Source organism: Eptatretus burgeri, chromosome 14 (assembly GCF_056783735.1).
Source record: "Eptatretus burgeri isolate ZD-2024b chromosome 14, Ebu_testis_v1, whole genome shotgun sequence".
NCBI lineage: Eukaryota > Metazoa > Chordata > Myxini > Myxiniformes > Myxinidae > Eptatretus > Eptatretus burgeri.
In genome coordinates, this window is record NC_140974.1 from 42,271,137 (window position 1) to 42,290,194 (window position 19,058).

Consider the following 19,058-nt stretch of genomic DNA (forward strand, 5'->3'; position numbering starts at 1 on the left):
TTTGTCTTTGGGCGAGTGCTTGCAACCCAAAATTAAAAAAAAAAAAACATTAATCGTTTTATTATGAAACGAAATCAAATGTAAATGTGGACTCAACCAAAAGATATTACGATATCTTTTGACGTTGTTCCATCACAATCCCACAACAAAAGGAAAATGTCAAAAGACTTCGTGATGCGAAACCATAAGAGGATTGTTGTGTCATTGTAATGTGGTGTCATTCTTCATTGTTATTCTTCATCCATCACAACCCACAACAAAAGTAAAATGTCAAAAGCTGTTGTGATGGTAATCCATAAAAGGATCGTGGTGTCGTATTGTGGCATTGTAACGTGGTGTCATTCCGACCTTGTTTGGTAAACGTCATCTCTATGTCCGTACTGCAAACATCGTCTATATATCTGTACTGCAAACAAACGTCGTTTATCTAAAGTTTTGTGTGGCTTTATGATCATGGGTACAAATATGTAATTTTTGGGGGATCTCTTCATATGGCTCACCATATTCTGAATTGCATCTTTATCATCTATTTTCTTGTTTATTTTCGTTTATACGAACTCCCCATGTATCTTCAAAATGCTTGAATTGTGATTTTGATTATTAAAATTAAATTTCAACACATTGTTCACAATATTTAACCCCTCCCCTCCCCCCCCCAGCATGATTGCAGCACAAAACTTGAATATTGCCCACGTACTGAGAGCTGTGCCAGACGCTCCTCGCTGTGTGCCAACAGCCGTGCACTCTGCAATGGTGTCTTCATAACCGTCATCATCTGTTGCTCAAGAGGTTCGATAGACGGCAGGATGATTGTGCCGTAATGAGATGCAGACTTCGGGCTTGGTTGCTGGGTTACAGAACCTGAAATTGGGCAGAAATAACTTGGAATGGGGTGAAATTTCATTGTCATACAAAGTAAGGGAAGTAATTTGAACCTTTCATCGATTTAGAATTGCACAGCATTTGCACTTACTTGCATTGCCATTTAATTTGAACTCCCAATCTCCTTAAAATTCAGGTGGTTAGACATTTAGTTCAACAGAAACTTCATCACACCAAACTGTCGTACAACACATCATAAACTGTTTACTGCCATGTTTAACAAACCCAAAATGCTGTGCACAGCTGTGATATCACTTGATGCAAGTTGCTAACTCTTTGCCTTCTAATTTTTTAGCAATCTGTTATTCTTTTACAATTGATGTTGATGTACCATACTCTTTACAGAGTGTTGTTGTTGCTGAAGCAGTATCTTGGCAAGGGTTACACTGGGTGGTTTGCCATTATATTGCCAGCGTTGTTTATCCATGCTCTATATTTTTAAATGCTGAGCAAGCGTCAAGCAAGGAAGCAGCATGTACCATTTTTCAAGTCTTTGGTATGACTTGGCCGGGGATGGAACCACTGACCTCCTAGACTCATAGAGAGCAGTCTAACCATTATGACACCGAGTCTGGTCCTTTTACAACTAGAATAATAAAGTTCAGGTAAGCCATGAAGCATCCTTGTATACTACTGGTTTTGGTCGTGGTTTGCGGTAAGAACCATTGGTTGAAGGTTCGATGGTTTCGCTTGGGTTAATTTTGGCGATGATGTAATTTCGTTTCTTGATACAGACATTGTAATCCTTCTTCAGCTGATACAGCTCTTCAGGAGTAAAATACTCTGTGTCTTGTGTCAGTCGGATAAACTCCTTGTAGTTGGACTCAAACTCGCTGACGACCTGGTTGTACTCATCCTGGGAAGGACACTGCAAACGGTATGGGTGGAAAGAAGACTTGTAAAAAATTGCTTTTACTTGTTTATCATCTTCGTTTCAAATATTGTACATTGTTCCAGTGCAACACAGTGTTGAACATATAATCGTATGAATCATATACGAGTCAAATTAATCCTATAAAAAGGGATGTTCTGAGATGTTGAATGTTGTATATACAACCTGTTTGTTCCAACGTGATATTACCTTTTCCACAGTCCATGACGTGATGATATCAACATCACGTAGGAGACACTGCCACATCATTGAACAGCGTAGCCGAATGATCATGTTCTGGCACAGAGAAAGGTTCTGCTCCTGCATCATCTCGATACTGTGTGGGTATGCAGGGTTAGACAAAATGGAAGCACAGGTTGTACGCAAACCTGTGCTAAGGCAGCCAGCTTATATTTTTTTTTGGTGTCTGGGTTGAGAGACATTTACACCCTTTCCCCTCCATTATTGGAAGGATTCTATATAACTTGGGATTGTTTGAATTTTATGCATTTATACCTTTGGAAATCAATTACAATCCATTTAAAACCAAAAATGGCTATGGGAAACAAAGTATGCAATCTGTTATCGTGTTGTGCAATTTTTAATGGGCCAACGGCACGTAACATATTGTTGGCATAATCTATGCTTTGACTAATTTTGTTTAAATGTTTCCATCAAACTAAAAGCTTCGATCTAATGGAGAGCATAGACATAATTGTAACCTTCTCATGTCGGCAAGGCGGGATCAGATTTCAATGTGATGAAAGGCACTGTGAGGTTAAAATTATTCCATCTTTTCTTGCACCAGAGCTACCCACAGACCAAGCCCATCTGCGCTCTATTGAATCACAATCAGACCGGGCGGGCCCAGGCATGGCTGTATCGAGCAACAATTCCCGAGTTGGGCTCATCTACAGCCATATCAAGCCGTGATATATCAACCAGGCCGAGCCATGACCGTATCGAGCCGCGAAATGTTGGCTGTGCTGAGCCATAGCTGCATCAAGCCGCTTGCTATGCATTGGCAACACCTGGTGCCTTTGTGAGTTATTACATAAGAAACTAGGACACTCGGCAGAACGCATTTCTCCATCTCCATACGTAATGCCTGATCCACGAGAACATATCTGGCCCAATAGATTTTTGAAATATCATGCAATATATCGTTTTTGAGCCCCATCTCTCAATGGTGAATAATCGGTTTAAAAATTATCAAATCCGGATTCGGATCTTCACCAAAATTGAACCAATTCTTCCTTGTCACACACCCATGTCCACTAACTTTTTGAGATATCGTGCTATATATCGTTTTTGGCCCTTTCTCTCAATGGTGAACAATCGCTTAAAAGATTCTCATAGTCAGATCTGGATCCGGATCTTCACCAAAATATAATGAGTTCGTCATTGTCACACACCAAACCTGTCCACAAAATTACATCCGGATCCGTTCACAACTTTTTGAGATATTCTGTACACAGGCAAACAAACAAATAAACAGAAAGGGGTGAAAACAACCTCCTTCACCTTCGGTGGCAGAGGAACCAAGGAGATGAGACATAATTAAATAATAACAATAATAAAAGTGATGAGACGGTTACACGGTACAAGCAAAGAGAATTTCCATCCCAAATGTTTTGTTCCAGACACCAATGCTTACGTGTTGGCCGCTCTCAGAGCATCCTTGTTTGGGGGCGCGATCTGCAGGCACACTGACAGCGCACTCACGTCGGCCCCTCCAGGTGCCGTGCATCGCCAGTTGATGCGCGAGCCGTTGTTCTTCAATAACAGCTGGTCGTTTGGATGGATGGTCATCTGTTGAAGGGCCGGACCGAGAGCTTAGGCAACACAACGAGTCTTTGAATGCTTGGGCAATTGAACATGGGTTTAGGTGTCTGTATCATGAAATGATCATCAATCATTCATTTATTCATACATCTTCATTCCAAGGGAAGGGGATTTTAAAAAGAAAATTTAAGGCCTTGGCAGAAATGTTCAACATTTCTTTTTTTTAATATTACTTACAACTTAAAATTGTAATTACCGATTAAAATGCTCCATTATTCGTGCTTAAACAAGTGTACGTTTCTGAAAGAGCGTTAAAAAGTAGTGACCAGGTGTGGAAGGCATTGGTGGAGCAGGAATTGCAATGAAAAGGCAGGGATCACAGGGAAAAAGAACAGTGGGCATGGGGTATCGTAGGTGGGATTTCAACATGTTAAGGTGAGCTGGGCATGCAATAAGCTACCATGCCAGAAACAAATGTGATTGTTTCACTTACATTGTCCAGACGATACTTGCAGAGGGCACGTAGTGACAGCATTTCATGAACTCGGTGCTCTGGCAGGCGCGGACGCAGTTGCACGATGGTTTTGGCTTGCGAGCTGAGGCTGCTCGTGGTGCGGTTGAACAATGTAACTGCATCCTTCTCTGCCTGAAGGCAAGAGTCACGTGAATGTGCTGATTGTGGAAGAAGCTGAGTTGTGTAAATTTTTGTGTTTCTTTACTGTTCGTGGCTGGTTGTTTATTATGCGTCCGTTGACGTAGTCGCCGGAAGCATTACGTTTTCAGGTTGTCCGTCCTTCCATGCTAACTTTCTCCGTTTTCTCTGCAACCGCTTATCCGATTGACACAATTTTTTTACTATAGGACACAAAATTTTCACCATAGGTGCGACTACTCTTGTAGAATGTTTTTTTGATAATCATGACATCCTAAGTCACGCGGTGTGGAAGCCATGGTGGGAAAAAGAAGGATAAACTTTGGACCCCTGTATCTCACCTATCCATGAGGAACAAAAAGTTCTCCACCAATGATGTCATAGGTCGCATTGTTTGGCAGCTTTTTTTGAAGAATAAACCTTTAAAAACCTTCTTCTTCAGAACAGCTTAACAGATTGAGGAAACTTCACCTTCATGTTCCCCAAGCCTTGGGATATGAGGTGTTCACAAATAATTGAATAAGTTACATGGTCTGGCAGCCATTTTGGATTGAACGAGAATCTTTTTACAACATTATTTCTCTTGAACCACTTCATCAATCGATGTGAAACGTCACACTTGTGATCGAGTAGGGACGGAGAATATATGTTTTAAATTTCAACCTGATCGGACACATGGTCTGGGAGCCAGAATTATTTAATATTTTACATCTGGGTTCAAGGATTTAAATCAAAATAGGTACAAGTTTTACAATGATGTATAATGTGGGTGGAGGCATAACTGGTGACATTGTGACGTGATGTCGAACAGTGCCCTTCGAGTTTTTACCCCACGGGGTCTAAGCGCCGCTCACATTCTCTCTTTTCTTATGTACAGTTCATTTGAACGTCTATTTCTCCATTATTCATGAACAGAACCGAACCAAACTTGAAAGCTATATTCTGGAGACCATTCCCCAGGCATTAACTGAGCCCAACATTCGATTCCGGCCCTTTGGGCTGAGAAACAGCCCCTTTCGGCCCATTTTCTTAAAATTATTTAAAAAACAAAATAATTAAATGTGCTGGGTGATGCCCAATGCAAAATTAAGTCGTAAATGATGATATGAAACTAGCCTCACTCTTGTGAGGTGTTCTGGTTTCTTTTTCTGTTGCGATGAAAAACTTAACAAACTTCAAAACTATCCGTCGTCCGTGCTCTCGCTCACCTGAGAGTTGTACGAATGAACTCCCACGGGGTATGTTCGCAATTCCAACTTGTTTAATGAAATGTCATTGCTCTCATAAGCCTGGTGTTGGCTTAGTGGTTAGGGTAGCTGGCTTGGGATGTTAAGGTCCTGAGTTTGAGCCCCGTTTTCCACTGAATTAACACCAGGTGGGGTTGACTCAGCCTGTCATCCTTCCGAGGTCGGCAAAATGAGTACCAGTGTACTGGTATAGGGGCACTGCATCAGTGGCATAGCATAGCCATGCTCTAACAAAATGATAGCTACCCGGAAGCCAATCTGCCACACGCAAGAAGACGACGATTATTCTCATCATCTCAATTACATGCTTGATGTAAAGGTGTGGAAACAAAAAAGTACAATAGTCTTCAGGATTGTAATTCGCAATGAATGTCAAACACGTCGCACAAATGTATAAAACATTTGTCTGCAAAGCCATTTGTTAAGGAAACCTGCTATAACATACAGGTGTTAATATGATTTACAGGAGGTAAATGATGCAACGTTAATCTCGCTTTTTGGAGAAAATGACTCCGATTAACCAAACGGATGGTTCTTTAACCAAGTGAACATCAGCTCGGTTCGGTCCCAGTGAACACCAAATACAAGACTCGTACATGGGGCTTCTTTACCTTCTCGCAAACATACACCTGACTACAATTCATATAATAATTTAACGGTAAATGACAAACCGTGCAACGCAGTGATCACTACAAGTTGATTCAGGTTACATGAAGTGCAGTGAATGCTGATGTGAATAATTTTGTCCTGCACGTCAAACGCTCAAAAACACACTCAAATGCTCTATGTGGCCGTGTAGTTTGTGGACAACTGTTTGGAGTGTTGGACAGTGTACGTACTGGGAACCATGGATTGGTGTGTGAATGATTGAGTGAATGCTCTGATTATTGTAATTATTGGGATTCCGACTGCCTTACCATGGCCTCTTGGAGCATATTCTGAAGCTCAGGGATTGCTGTGTGGTGGTTGTCGTTGTAGTGATGATTAAGTATCTCCTCCTGGGATCTCAGCAGCTTTTCAGCCTCCTCTATGTCTCGGAAAAACTGCGCGCCATGAAAACAACAACAACAACAACAACAACCTCAATGTGTTTGGTCCTTCACAAGCCACGAGACACTTGATGAGGAAGGAATTGATTGAAAGAACGGTGGAAATCTCTGAGAAAAGTGAATTGTCACAAGGAATTGTCAAAAAGAGAGGTTTCAAAAAGAGAAATTGCCTTTAATCAGAAGAGAGTTGCCTCCTGGTGAAGGCCATTTTGGGGCTGAAACTTCTGACGCTATTTGTTTTGTGAATACAGAGGTGAAAGGTCAGTTGTTACTGAATGCATATTGGACTGGAATCCAATGATGAGTTCAGTCTGGGAGCTGCATTAATGTCTATCCAAGGGACGGCGCACACATTGATGCGCACACACACTAGGATGGGGGTTTATATTTTGGTCGGGATTCAAAACCAGACTAGACGGCTCAAAGATGAGTGTGCGTACCTCGAGGATGTCCTGCCAGGCCAAAACTCGGTAAAGAGTGAGATGGGACAGAGAGGAAATCCAACATATGGACAAAGGTAGTTTGTAAGATGTTGTCCTTGCCGGTTTGATGAAGACTCTTCCCTCGGTTTGAGTGTTTGTGGTGAAACGACCGTAGCCATGTTGCAATGAACAGTCTCTGAGACAAGTTTTGTGACAACAGCACAACATGTTTAATCATCTCCTTCAATCTTTCGTTGTGAAGAAAACAAAGTCCCAAAGATTGTTGACGTTAAGTAGACTTGACTGTTATGTATTACAAGATACCTGTTATGTTATTCCACACACGTGAGGAAGTGAAAAGCAGGGTTAAGTCATTGGTTCACTCTGTGTGTCCGTCGGTCGACAAATGTCAGTTTATGATCGAGAAACTACTTAATTTAAATTTAATTGTTTTTTTTTTTATTTCGAACATGAATCAGAAAACAAACCTACAGTTTAGGAGTACGTTGGCTCTGTGCACATTCGTTATCGGGGTGAGATTCCGTACATTTTGCCAAATTCAGAGTGGTGAGTTAATTTTCTACTCTGTCTGTCTGGCAGTCAAACAAAATTCAAAAGCATTCCAAACAGAAAGCTTGCTGTTTTTAATGACATTATAAAGGACATATAAAACAGACAAATAACTAATGTAATGTATTAACGTATTAACTAATGTAACCACAAGGTGGTGTAAAAGATGCTGCATCAACGGCGATAAACTTCCAATAAGTCTTTTTTTTTCGATAACCTTTAAAATCATTATTTTATTTCAATTTAATTATATGCTTCAACAGTGTAGAACGCAAATGGCCTTTTGGCACTTTCAAACCCCTTTCGATTCGCAGTACTTGGACAAAATATTGTTGCGGATTCGCGCCTGCTGGCGTGCTGACGGCCACGTAACTCGAATCGCGGCACGTCGCCCACCGGACGGACAATCCAGTCGTGACCCTCTCGGACTAACGCCGGGAACCAGTCATGGGTGGACCTTTCGGTCTCACCGCGATCGAGCCAATCAGCCCCCGCGTGGGATAGGGTTGCTCGCCAAATTCGACCTACCTAAGTACCCACGCGGAGGGTAGACCGGGCGATCGCACCTCGCCGCAGGTCGACTTCGGACACGGGCCACTTAAGCGACCCGTTCCGTACTATCAGAATAACCGAGCGGTGTTATCGTCGACCTCGACGGTTCGATTAATTATCGGGCGTATTCAGCCCACTACCAACCCTTTACGTGAAGCAAGATGAGGATTCAATGAAGGAAATGACGAAGCGAAGCGGGAAACAGTTCGACACAAAGCACATTTATTCGCGACGAACGGAAAGCACACATATTCAATTCCACCAAAAGCACATAGAAAAAACACAATGCAATTTACACAAAAAGCAAATGTAAAAGCGAAGACACAATGCAGAGCTAATACCGACTACCGAGCACACGGCAACACTTATACAATTTTACTTCACAGACGGCGCCGACAACACATACCCAAAACCAAGGAAAGAATACCCTCAAGGATGAGGCGGGCCTGAGGCCGAGACCGGGTCGGGCCTACCCGTCTGGTGATGAGACGCGGAGCGGCGATGGTGCCTCAACTCCGCGGGCCTCGCGGGCAGTGTCTGGTAGGGGGTGGGAAAGGGGCCCCCTTGGTCGCACTATCTCAGCGCGGGGGGAAACAGGAGGGGGTTGCTGATGCTCGGGGTATAGAGGATTTTTATTGCCCCGCGACGAGCGTCTCCACCTCGGCCAGGTCGTGCTGTCGGCCTCCCTGGGGTGCAGCTCCCTGCACGACGCGAGCACCCCCTCGTCTGCCCTCGCCGCCTCTCCACAGCTCCGTCCCCTCCGTTCCGACTCCAACGCACACGACGACCAGCTCCTTCTTGCCAACTCCACCGCCCGCGAAGTCTTGACTCTCTGTTCCCTCTCGACTCTCCTACTCTACCGACTGCGACGTCTTAGCTCTCTCCTCTCGACTCTCCTACTCTACTACTCTCTGGACTGACGAACACGGTCGCCTTTTATCAGCCCCGTGGCTTCGCCCTCTCATCTTTGACCCCCTCCCTTCGACCTTTCACCTCGCTCCCCATTGGCCCGAGAAAAAGTGGGCGTGAATGCTTTTTGATCCATAAATTTGCATATATCGATCGCCCTCCAACGCCCTGGAGGCGGGGCCAAATCGCCCCTCGCTCACCGATTGGACGGCAAAAAGTGGGCGTGTGTCGTTTTTGATCCGTTTTTGAAGCACAAAATCCGTGATTTTGTACACGCTGTTCGGCGCGCGCCCTGCACGAGTCCAACACTGGTACCCACAGGTGGCGCAAGAACGGTGGCGATGCGACGGTTGCGAGGTGTGACGTGAAGGTCGTGGCGGTTGTGGTGAAGCGGTGGTTGGTGGTGGTAACAATGGCGGTTGGTCCAAATTAAAGATAGTAAAAGAAAAACGGCTATCCTGAAGAGTCGCAGCACGCATAAATGACATGTATTCCCACTAGACAACGGGTTTGGGCCTAACTACACATGCACTTACCGAGATACCTCACCTAAGGGACCTGAATGGTGGTTTGCGAATTTGGTAACCACAACAATATTATTGCATTTTAAATCATCTTGAACACTCAAGTTTGTCGCTCGCAAACCCTCCCTATGTACTTTATTCTCAAGACTGTGCAGGGTAAGGTGTTCTATGAGCCCTCCAGTTATTATAGTTACCTGTTGTGTATTGCATATTACAACTGGAATGGCACTCGGAAGAGTGCATACCTCTGCCATATGTTGAACAGTTTACCAAGGGTGCAAATTAACATTTTTATCCACCGGCCAGCAGGGCCGGTGACTAGAAAAAGTTACCCGCCTAGCAGAATTTCTACCGGCCCGATAAAATAAAGACAAAAGTCACAAATTTGATATCAAACACTTTTAATATACTCACATGAGTGAGTTTGATGAGTGAGGTTGGTTTGATGAGTGAGGTTGGTTGGATGAGTGAGTTTGATGAGTGAGGTTGGTTGGATGAGTGAGTTGGATGAGTGAGTTTGATAGATGAGGTTGGTTGGATGAGTGAGGTTGGTTGGATTAGTGAATTTGATGAGTGAGATTGGTTGGATGAGTGAGTTTGATGGATGAGGTTGGTTGGATGAGTGAGGTTGGTTGGATGAGTGAGTTTAATGGAGGAGGTTTGCAGAATGAGTGAGTTTTATGGAGGAGGTTGGGTGGATGAGTGAGTTGGATGGATGGATGAGTGAGTTTGATGAGTGGGGTGGGGGTGGTGGGATGATGCAGGGAGGAGGGGGTTGTGGGTGATGGGGGGGGCAGGGGGTTGTGAGTAGTGCTGGGGGGCATTTTTGTGGGTGATGGGGTGGTTGTGGCTGATGGATGATGGGGGGGGGTTGTGGGTGATGGACTATGGGGGGGGGGAGTTGTGGGTGATGGACAATGGTGGGGGTACTACTCGTCCACGCAACATCACCCATCAAACTCACTCATTCACCCAACCTCACCCATCAAACTCACTCATTCACCCAACCTCACCCATCAAACTCACTCATTCATCAACGCAAAAGCCTCATCAAACTCACTCATCCACCTAACCTCACCCATCAAACTCACTCATTCACCCAACATCACCCATCAAACTCACTCGTTCATCTAACTTCACCCATCAAACTCACTCATTCACCCAACATCACCCATCAAACTCACTCATCCACCTAACCTCACCCATCAAACTCACTCATTCACCCAACATCACCCATCAAACTCACTCATTCATCTAACTTCACTCATCTAACTCACTCATTAACCCAAAAGCCTCATCAAACTCACTCATTCACCTAACCTCACCCATGAAATTCACTCATTTAACCAACCTGGGCATGAGAAAATGCATCCAAACCGTCAAATCTCGCGCAATCTCGCGTGATTTGGAACGAGATGAAAACAGACAAAATGGCCGCCGCAGAATTACTGGTGATTTCTATGGACAAAAACAATAGTTCTAGTTGAGAAAACTAGTTGAGAAGCTAGTACAAATTGTACAAAATAACAGGAAACACCGGTGATTCGCCAGCTGGGCAGGTAAGGCAGTATTGTGTACCCGCCCAGCACAAAAGTTAGGCGCCATTGGCGACTGGGCGGCCGTTAATTTGCACCCCTGTTTACGTTTTATATCCCACTGATAGGCCGGATCTGGACCTGGGCCTGAACCAAAATCAAATTGGCTTGTTCTTGTCACCTAACCAACTCATCCACCTAGTTTTGTCATAACTCTTCCATAACTTTGAGATATCCTGCTCGCAGGCAAACTCACAGACACACAGAGGTGAAAACATAAACGCCATCCACCTTTGGTGGTGAAAGTAATTAGTTACCTGTTATGTATTGCAGGCTACAAGTTACCTGTTATGTATCACAAGTTAAGTGTTACACATTACAATTAGTTACCTATTATGTATTTACAAGTTACTTGTTACAATCCAATTCATTGGGAAGGTGACTGCACAGCATCAACTCTTATTCCTTGCTTTTACTGTAACGAACCACCTTCCTGAGGCTGTTCCATCTCACTTCCTTTCCAGGGCTCCAAACAAGCAGTGTACCACCTCCACATGTCAACATCCCCCATCCTGACCCATTATCTTTATTTCCCCCATTAACATTTTCTAACCAAACCCTCTTACGTGATTGTTTCACTGTTTCCTCCCCTTCCCTCTCCCTTCTCTTCTCGCCAATTGTTGCCCCACTATCCGACTGTTAATGAACCCTTCCCCTGTAAAGCCGCTGTCACACCTTGACGTTTTAGCCAGCGTATGGCAAGGTATCAAAATGTATGTAAAACGCTGGCGTACGCTGAACTATTGATGTTTTTTTTCCAGTTTTGGACGTATTCATAACGAGTTGGACGTATGCATAACATATTAGTAACGTACACAGAACGTTTCGATAACATATAGATAACTTATATCAACGAATGCTGAGCGTGTTGTCAGCGTTCACAATGTATGCCCAACGATAGTCTAACTTATGCATAGCGCGGCAGCGTATCGCCGACGATCACGTGGCATAGCCTATTAAAAGGCTGCGGCTCGACGATTCAAATCATTCCCGTACGAGACATCGAAGTGTCAAGCCGCTGTCACACCTTGACGTTTTAGCCAGCGTATGCCGACGTATGAAAAATTTGCCGAATACGCTAGCACACGTCGAATACGTTATGGGTAAGTTTTGTATATGTTAAGAGCACGCTGAAGCACGCTGGCATACGTCGTAGTACGCCGGGTACGTCCACAAATTTTCAGCATGTTGAAAATTCTATGACCTATGCCAGCGTATGACTCACACGTTCCGCATACGCTGGCCATAAGTTGTAGGCACGTTATGCGATTGTCGACACACGTTACTTGTAAGTTACTCATAAGTCGAAACACGTCATGTAATGTTTAGCGTACCCGAAACTTATTTCTAACCTATGAGTAACGTGCTTTGAACCTATGTGTAATGTATCTCCAACACATATTGACGTATGTAGACGTATTTGACGTCTTCCGGACGACCACAGAACTTACTGAACGTATTACCAACTTACAGCTACCCTATAATGGCATATTGGCAGCTTTTAGGGGAATTGGTATATAAAAATGGGGTTCACACAGGAGGAACCCGTCAGTGTTCCAGACTCCATGGTTTTTTTTTTTCTTCTTTTTTTTTCTTCGGCATGACTGATGTTGACACTTTGATTTCTAGTGTGGTTATGATTTAAATCGTTGAGCGGCAACCTATTAATTATATTATATTATAACCGCACTAGAAATCGAAGTGTCAACATCACCGTCATGCCGAAGAAAAAAACCCATGGAGTCTGGAACACTGATGCTAAACATTACCTCGACGTGTTTCAACTTATGAGTAACTTACAAGTAACGTGTGTCGACGTGTGTCAACGATCGCGTAACGTGCCTACAACACGTTACTCATAGGTTAGAAATAAGTTTCGGGTATGCTAAACATTACCTCGACATGTTTCGACTTATGAGTAACTTACAAGTAACATGTGTCGATGTGTGTCAATGATTGCGTAACGTGCCTACAACTTATGGCCAGTGTATACAGAACATGTGATTCATACGCTGGCATACGTCGAAAAATTTCAAGCATGTTAAAATTTGTCGATGAGCTCAGCGTACTACGACGTATGCCAGCGTACTACGACCTATGCCAGCGTACTATGACGTATGCCAGTGTGCTCTTAACATATACAAAACGTACCCATAACGTATTCGACGTGTGCCAGCGTTTTAGACAAATTTTTCATACGTCGGCATACGCTGGCTAAATCGTCAAGGTGTGACAGGGCCTTAAGAAAGGGGAAGGCTTATTGCTGTTGCAGTTTGTTTTTTACAATTATTGGCCTCAATTTTTAATGGCACCACAGAGTTTCTCAGATCCCAAGGAGTACCAAACCATCATTTAGAAGAAAAGAAAAAATTCTTTCTGCACTCTCAACACTCCAAATATCCAAACTGAATCGATTTCCGAGCCGTGTATCAGAGCTGCCTGGGACTTTCGGAATGAAATTTTGCAGTGATAATTCGAATAGAAAGTACATGGAGTTGACCTAAGTTTTTGACCTTGACCTAATTATAAACATTATAACATTTTCACCATAACTTGGCAAATGTTTGTCCGATTGGAACAAAATTGCCCTTTCTAGATAGCCTTGAGAAAGACGTGTTTACGCTTCATTTACATTATACCACATCCTGGTTAAAGGTCAAGGTCAAATGGCAGTCTGAAAAAAAAAAACATGTTTTTTTTGTCATCACTCAATTTTGACAATGTGGAATCTCAAAGACCACTTGGCTTTCCAAGATGTTCTTTTATCATAATAGTGTAACTGCACTGAAGTTGTGCACCTGATATTTGATTCATATCCTTGACCTACTTTTTTTTTCGGATTGTGACCTAATTAACAAAAACATTTTTGATCATAACTTGAACACTTTTTTTCTCCTATTTTCATGATGTTGAGTTTCATGGATAGATTGTTGATGGGGACACGTTTTTATTAATTTACATTCCATCCCTAAATTTTGAAGGTCAAGGTCATATGGTGGTTCGAAAAAAAAATGGCCATGATCATTGGATCACGGGCCAAGGGTAAGTCGCCGGCAATCACCAACAGTAAACCTCTCCCGGTCAGGGGAGGCTTACCCTTGGCGATCGCTGTGCGATCGCAGATATCTTGTTGAACCTTCCTCTTCCATGACCCTAATTCTTATTTATATCTAAAAATATATATTTTATTTACCCCACATGACAGAGGAATTTTTTTTGGGGGGGGGGAGGGGATTGGGGGTGGAGTGTACATCTGACTGATCCATCAGATGACCACTTTAAATTATATGTGCAACAATTTTTTAGAATCATAATCAAGAGAAGATGACTTTGTCAAGATTAAAAAAAAAAAAAAATTAATAGGGGATTAAGAGGAGCAAATTATAATAAAAGGCCTCGTTGCGATCTTACCTCGCTGGCTGATTGTGCTTTTATCTGCTCAGATCATCGTGGTTTTGTCTGCCCGTCTCATCATTCTGTTATCTGCCTGACTCGTGGTTTTGTCTTGGTTTTGTCTGCCTGGCTCAATGTAATTTATCTGACTGGCTCATCTTGGTGTTTTAACACAAGCTCGGCTATGAATCAAAATACTACTCATAGAAATAGAAACACAGATGGGTCAACTATTCATGAAATATTTTAAAATATAAACTGCATAGTTCTACACTTGTCTAGAAGCTTGTCCTTGCCTGGAAGTATCGCTTGTTCTCCTTCAGGTGGCCTTGTATGCATTTAATAAGCTCCAGAAGCCAACTCCATTGTGTTTGCAGACTATCAATGAAAGCCTGTGGTAAGCAAGGGGAAATGAAAGTGTTACAGATATATCACATGCTGCTCAACATGGTATTGCTATCGATAGATCACGTGCTGCTTTAACACAGTATTGTTATGGATAGATCACGTGCTGCTTTAACACAGTATTGTTATGGATAGATCACGTGCTACCTTACAGTATTGTTATGGATAGATCACGTGCTGCTTTAACACAGTATTGTTCTGGATAGATCACGTGCTACCTTACAGTATTGTTCTGGATAGATCACGTGCTGCCTTACAGTATTGTAATATATAGACATTGTGCTGCCTTACAGTATTGTAATATATAGACATTGTGCTGCCTTACAGTATTGTTAAAGATAGATCACGTGCAACCTGACAGTATTGTAACATACAGACATTGTGCTGCCTTACAGTATTGTAATATAGACATTGTGCTGCCTTACAGTATTGTAATATATAGACATTGTGCTGCCTTACAGTATTGTAATATATAGACATTGTGCTGCCTTACAGTATTGTTAAAGATAGATCACGTGCAACCTGACAGTATTGTAACATACAGACATTGTGCTGCCTTACAGTATTGTAATATAGACATTGTGCTGCCTTACAGTATTGTAATATAGACATTGTGCTGCCTTACAGTATTGTAATATAGACATTGTGCTGCCTTACAGTATTGTTATAGATAGATCACGTGCTACCTTACAGTATTGTAATATATAGACATTGTGCTGCCTTACAGTATTGTTATAGATACATCACGTGCTACCTTACAGTATTGTAATAGATCGACAATGTGCTGCCTTACAGTATTGTTTTGGATAGATCACGTGCTTACCTTACAGTATTGTAATAGATAGACAATGTGCTGCCTTACAGTAGTTATAGATACATCACGTGCTACCTTACAGTATTGTAATATATAGACATTGTGCTGCCTTACAGTATTGTTATAGGTAGATCACGTGCTTCCTTACAGTATTGTTATAGATAGATCACGTGCTACCTTACAGTATTGAAATATATAGACATTGTGCTGCCTTACAGTATTGTTATAGATACATCACGTGCTACCTTACAGTATTGTAATAGATCGACAATGTGCTGCCTTACAGTATTGTTATGGATAGATCACGTGCTTACCTTACAGTATTGTAATAGATAGACAATGTGCTGCCTTACAGTATTGTTATAAATACATCACGTGCTACCTTACAGTATTGTAATATATAGACATTGTGCTGCCTTACAGTATTGTTATAGGTAGATCACGTGCTACCTTACAGTATTGTTATAGATAGATCACGTGCTACCTTACAGTATTGTAATAGATAGACAATGTGCTGCCTTACAGTTTTGTTGCCGATGCCTCACCTGCTGCCTTAACATGGTTGTTGTAGATACATCACGTGCTCCATCAACAAGGTATTGGTGTAAATAGATCATGTGCTTCCTCAACAAGGTATTGTTATAGATACATAATGTGCTGCCTTAGCAAGGTATTGCTGATGCATCACGTGCTGCCTTAATAAGTTACTGTTCTAGATACATCACGTATTGCCTCAACAAGCTACTGTTGTAAATACATCACATGCTGTCTCAACAAGGTATTGTTTTCGATCCATCATGTGTTACCTTTACACATTATTGTTGTAGATGCATCATGGCTTGCGTCATGCAGCATCACACACAACCAAAACAAATCTAGTTAAAGCTTTATCGGTTATTTTACCAGCATAAGAGGACCTGGTATGTCAACATCATTGAGAGTGATGAACCTAACGTAAAACTGTTCATTGCATACCTCGACAGTGGATTTTGCAGGGTGTCCTTCCACAATGAGGTTGTCTGCCATCTGCCGCACACGACTTATGTCCACCTCCTCCTGCTCCATGGATTTCATCAACATCTGATAATGAAAACAGTCGTTGGCAAAAATAGAAATGTGCCCAATGGTCCTGTAACTGAACTAAGTACGGTCATCCAAAAACAGGACTCATCAGGTGATCTTGACCTTCAAGACCTTCAGATAACCACTTTAAATGATATTTTGGAGGACAGGCTTGGTATACTTGGTGTAACCTGGAACAGCAGTCAATTACCTGTTTGATTGAAACTCCATGCTTCGTCTTCACAAAACGGATCAGAAGGATGCTTTTGACCCCACATTGACCATCTATTTTAATTGATTATAATGTAACATTATATACATTTAGATGAACAACTTTAATCAGTATTCATCTGATTGTTTCACATGATAAAGAAAAAAAACAAGTTAAAAAAAAGACATAAAATGTCATAGCCCCCATTGTTTCAGTAATTTTGCTTTATAGAGTTGAAGGGCTAGCCCATATTTATGTACAACTAAAATGGCAGCTAGTCTACTAGCCGGCCATCGTTTATCAGATCGCAAAATAAAGTGAGGGGCATGTGTATGCCATCATGTACTTTGCTTGTGCCACGTTTAAACAAAATCGGACCATGCATGTCCGAGATATGGTTGCGGATGCACACACACACACACACACACACACACGGACTCAAAAATTGAGACCAAACCCATTAGCCCCTGTTTCGGACGAAGTACAATGGGGGCTAAAAAAATTAAATCATAGGAACACTTTCCAATTGGATGCAAGAAATTAAAAGACTTGTGTTAGCAAGCTGAAGATCATGTTTGATCCAGAGCCAGTCACCATGAGGTCTTCACTTTTTCTTTCCATATTTGTGTTTCGATCGCTCCAATCGTAAGTCACTTCCTCTTCCTCACGCTGGTTAAGCCACTTGAGCTCTTTGGTGGCATATTGGATGAATGCCTTGAGCTTGTTCAGGTTCTCTTTGCGGTCCATGGATACAGCCTGTGACCATAAAAGAGTAGGAGACAAAAATACTTTACTTAGGTTTTCTATGGAGGAAGACCCTTCTGTATTACGAGTATAAAAGAATGTGTAGAGATTAAATTAAAATCTAAACCATGAATCATTTCCAAGTCTTGGAGAAGCCTTCACCTCTGCTCGCAGATTTGGATGCAGGGGACCATTAGGAGATCCACTTGGAATTGCAATATTTGTTTTGCAAATTGCTTGCGTTTCATTTCACCGGAATCAGGTGTGCAAAAATGAACACCTGATCAGTTAAATGGCTTTCTGGCACGTTGTTACTGTCTCTTGTCCATCTGCAGTGGGTTTCAAAAACCTTGCAATATTTTGATAGAGCAGGCCATCATGTCAGTACCCTGAACACATTCTCAATTCCTGTCCTAATCTACGAGGAAACCACATCGACGGCATAACCATATTCCAGTAACGATGAAGAACAAGCTGGAAATAAATTCCACTCAGATTTGCATTTGATAAATGAACAGATAGAGTGAGATTGCTAATTGGTAATTTCAGCTTGGTCCCTTTTACATCCAAGATGAACCAAATGCCATAACAGGGCAAGGTGGGCAAGGGGGGTTGTTTGTTGGATTCTGTTAAAACTTCTAAAAGGGCGGGGTGCTGGGGGGTGGGGGAGGGTAACATTAAAACTTACCAATAGGTTGTTGTATTTTTCTTTAAGGTCTTCCAGGCTCTTGTCCATTTCCGCTTTGTAGTGTGGAGGGATAGAGGCCTGGTAGAGACAAGGATGGAATGAAACTTTCCCCAAAATCTTAAACAAGAAAAAGAGCAATCAGAGATTGCACACCCTCACCAGGACTTGTTTTGTGTGATGTTTGTGTAGTTTTGAGTGATGTATTTTGTGTGGCGTTTGTGTACTTGTGTGTTTCGCAATTAATAAGAAACATAATTAGAACTGTCACTTTGTAAATGCTGGCAGTGATGACCGACCGGGTCCCATGACGTCCCGCTTTGAGTCAACCCCGCTTTGATCAGACAGCTGACCCTGACCCATGACGTTTTTTATTATTATTCAATTGAATATAAAATGGGATTAAAATAAATTAAAATCAAATAGAAAACCAAATCGGTACAGTCCTGCATTGGAGTCATCAGAAGGAATGCAAACAAGCAAAAAGCAAAGATGAAGTCATCAGGAGGAACCTGGATAGGATTCGTATTTCAGCTGCTACTCCTCTACCCTCAATCCCATCCACGTACAGCCAAGTGAGCCTTATTCAAATAAGAAAAAAGAATCCAGATCAACACAATTAAATAATTCTGGCTGCCAGACCATGTGTCTGATCAACTTGAAATTTAAAACATGTATTCCCCGAT

The 19,058-nt window shown here is 42.3% G+C and overlaps 1 protein-coding gene across 2 annotated transcripts in view; it reads right to left on the reverse strand.

Annotated features, from left to right (window-relative positions):
- Window positions 1–19,058, reverse strand: part of LOC147013041 (plectin-like) — a 64,077-nt gene that overhangs the window by 25,381 nt on the left and 19,638 nt on the right. For both annotated transcript variants that reach the window (XM_085854498.1, XM_085854497.1), the window contains 10 exons: window positions 18,376–18,453; window positions 17,538–17,699; window positions 16,646–16,750; window positions 14,748–14,843; window positions 6,355–6,480; window positions 4,032–4,184; window positions 3,411–3,565; window positions 1,964–2,090; window positions 1,546–1,750; window positions 698–861 (listed from right to left, as the gene is read on the reverse strand). In XM_085854498.1, coding sequence (XP_085710624.1) covers window positions 698–861; window positions 1,546–1,750; window positions 1,964–2,090; window positions 3,411–3,565; window positions 4,032–4,184; window positions 6,355–6,480; window positions 14,748–14,843; window positions 16,646–16,750; window positions 17,538–17,699; window positions 18,376–18,453 — 1,371 coding nt within the window. The remainder of the gene's footprint in view (window positions 1–697; window positions 862–1,545; window positions 1,751–1,963; window positions 2,091–3,410; window positions 3,566–4,031; window positions 4,185–6,354; window positions 6,481–14,747; window positions 14,844–16,645; window positions 16,751–17,537; window positions 17,700–18,375; window positions 18,454–19,058) is intronic.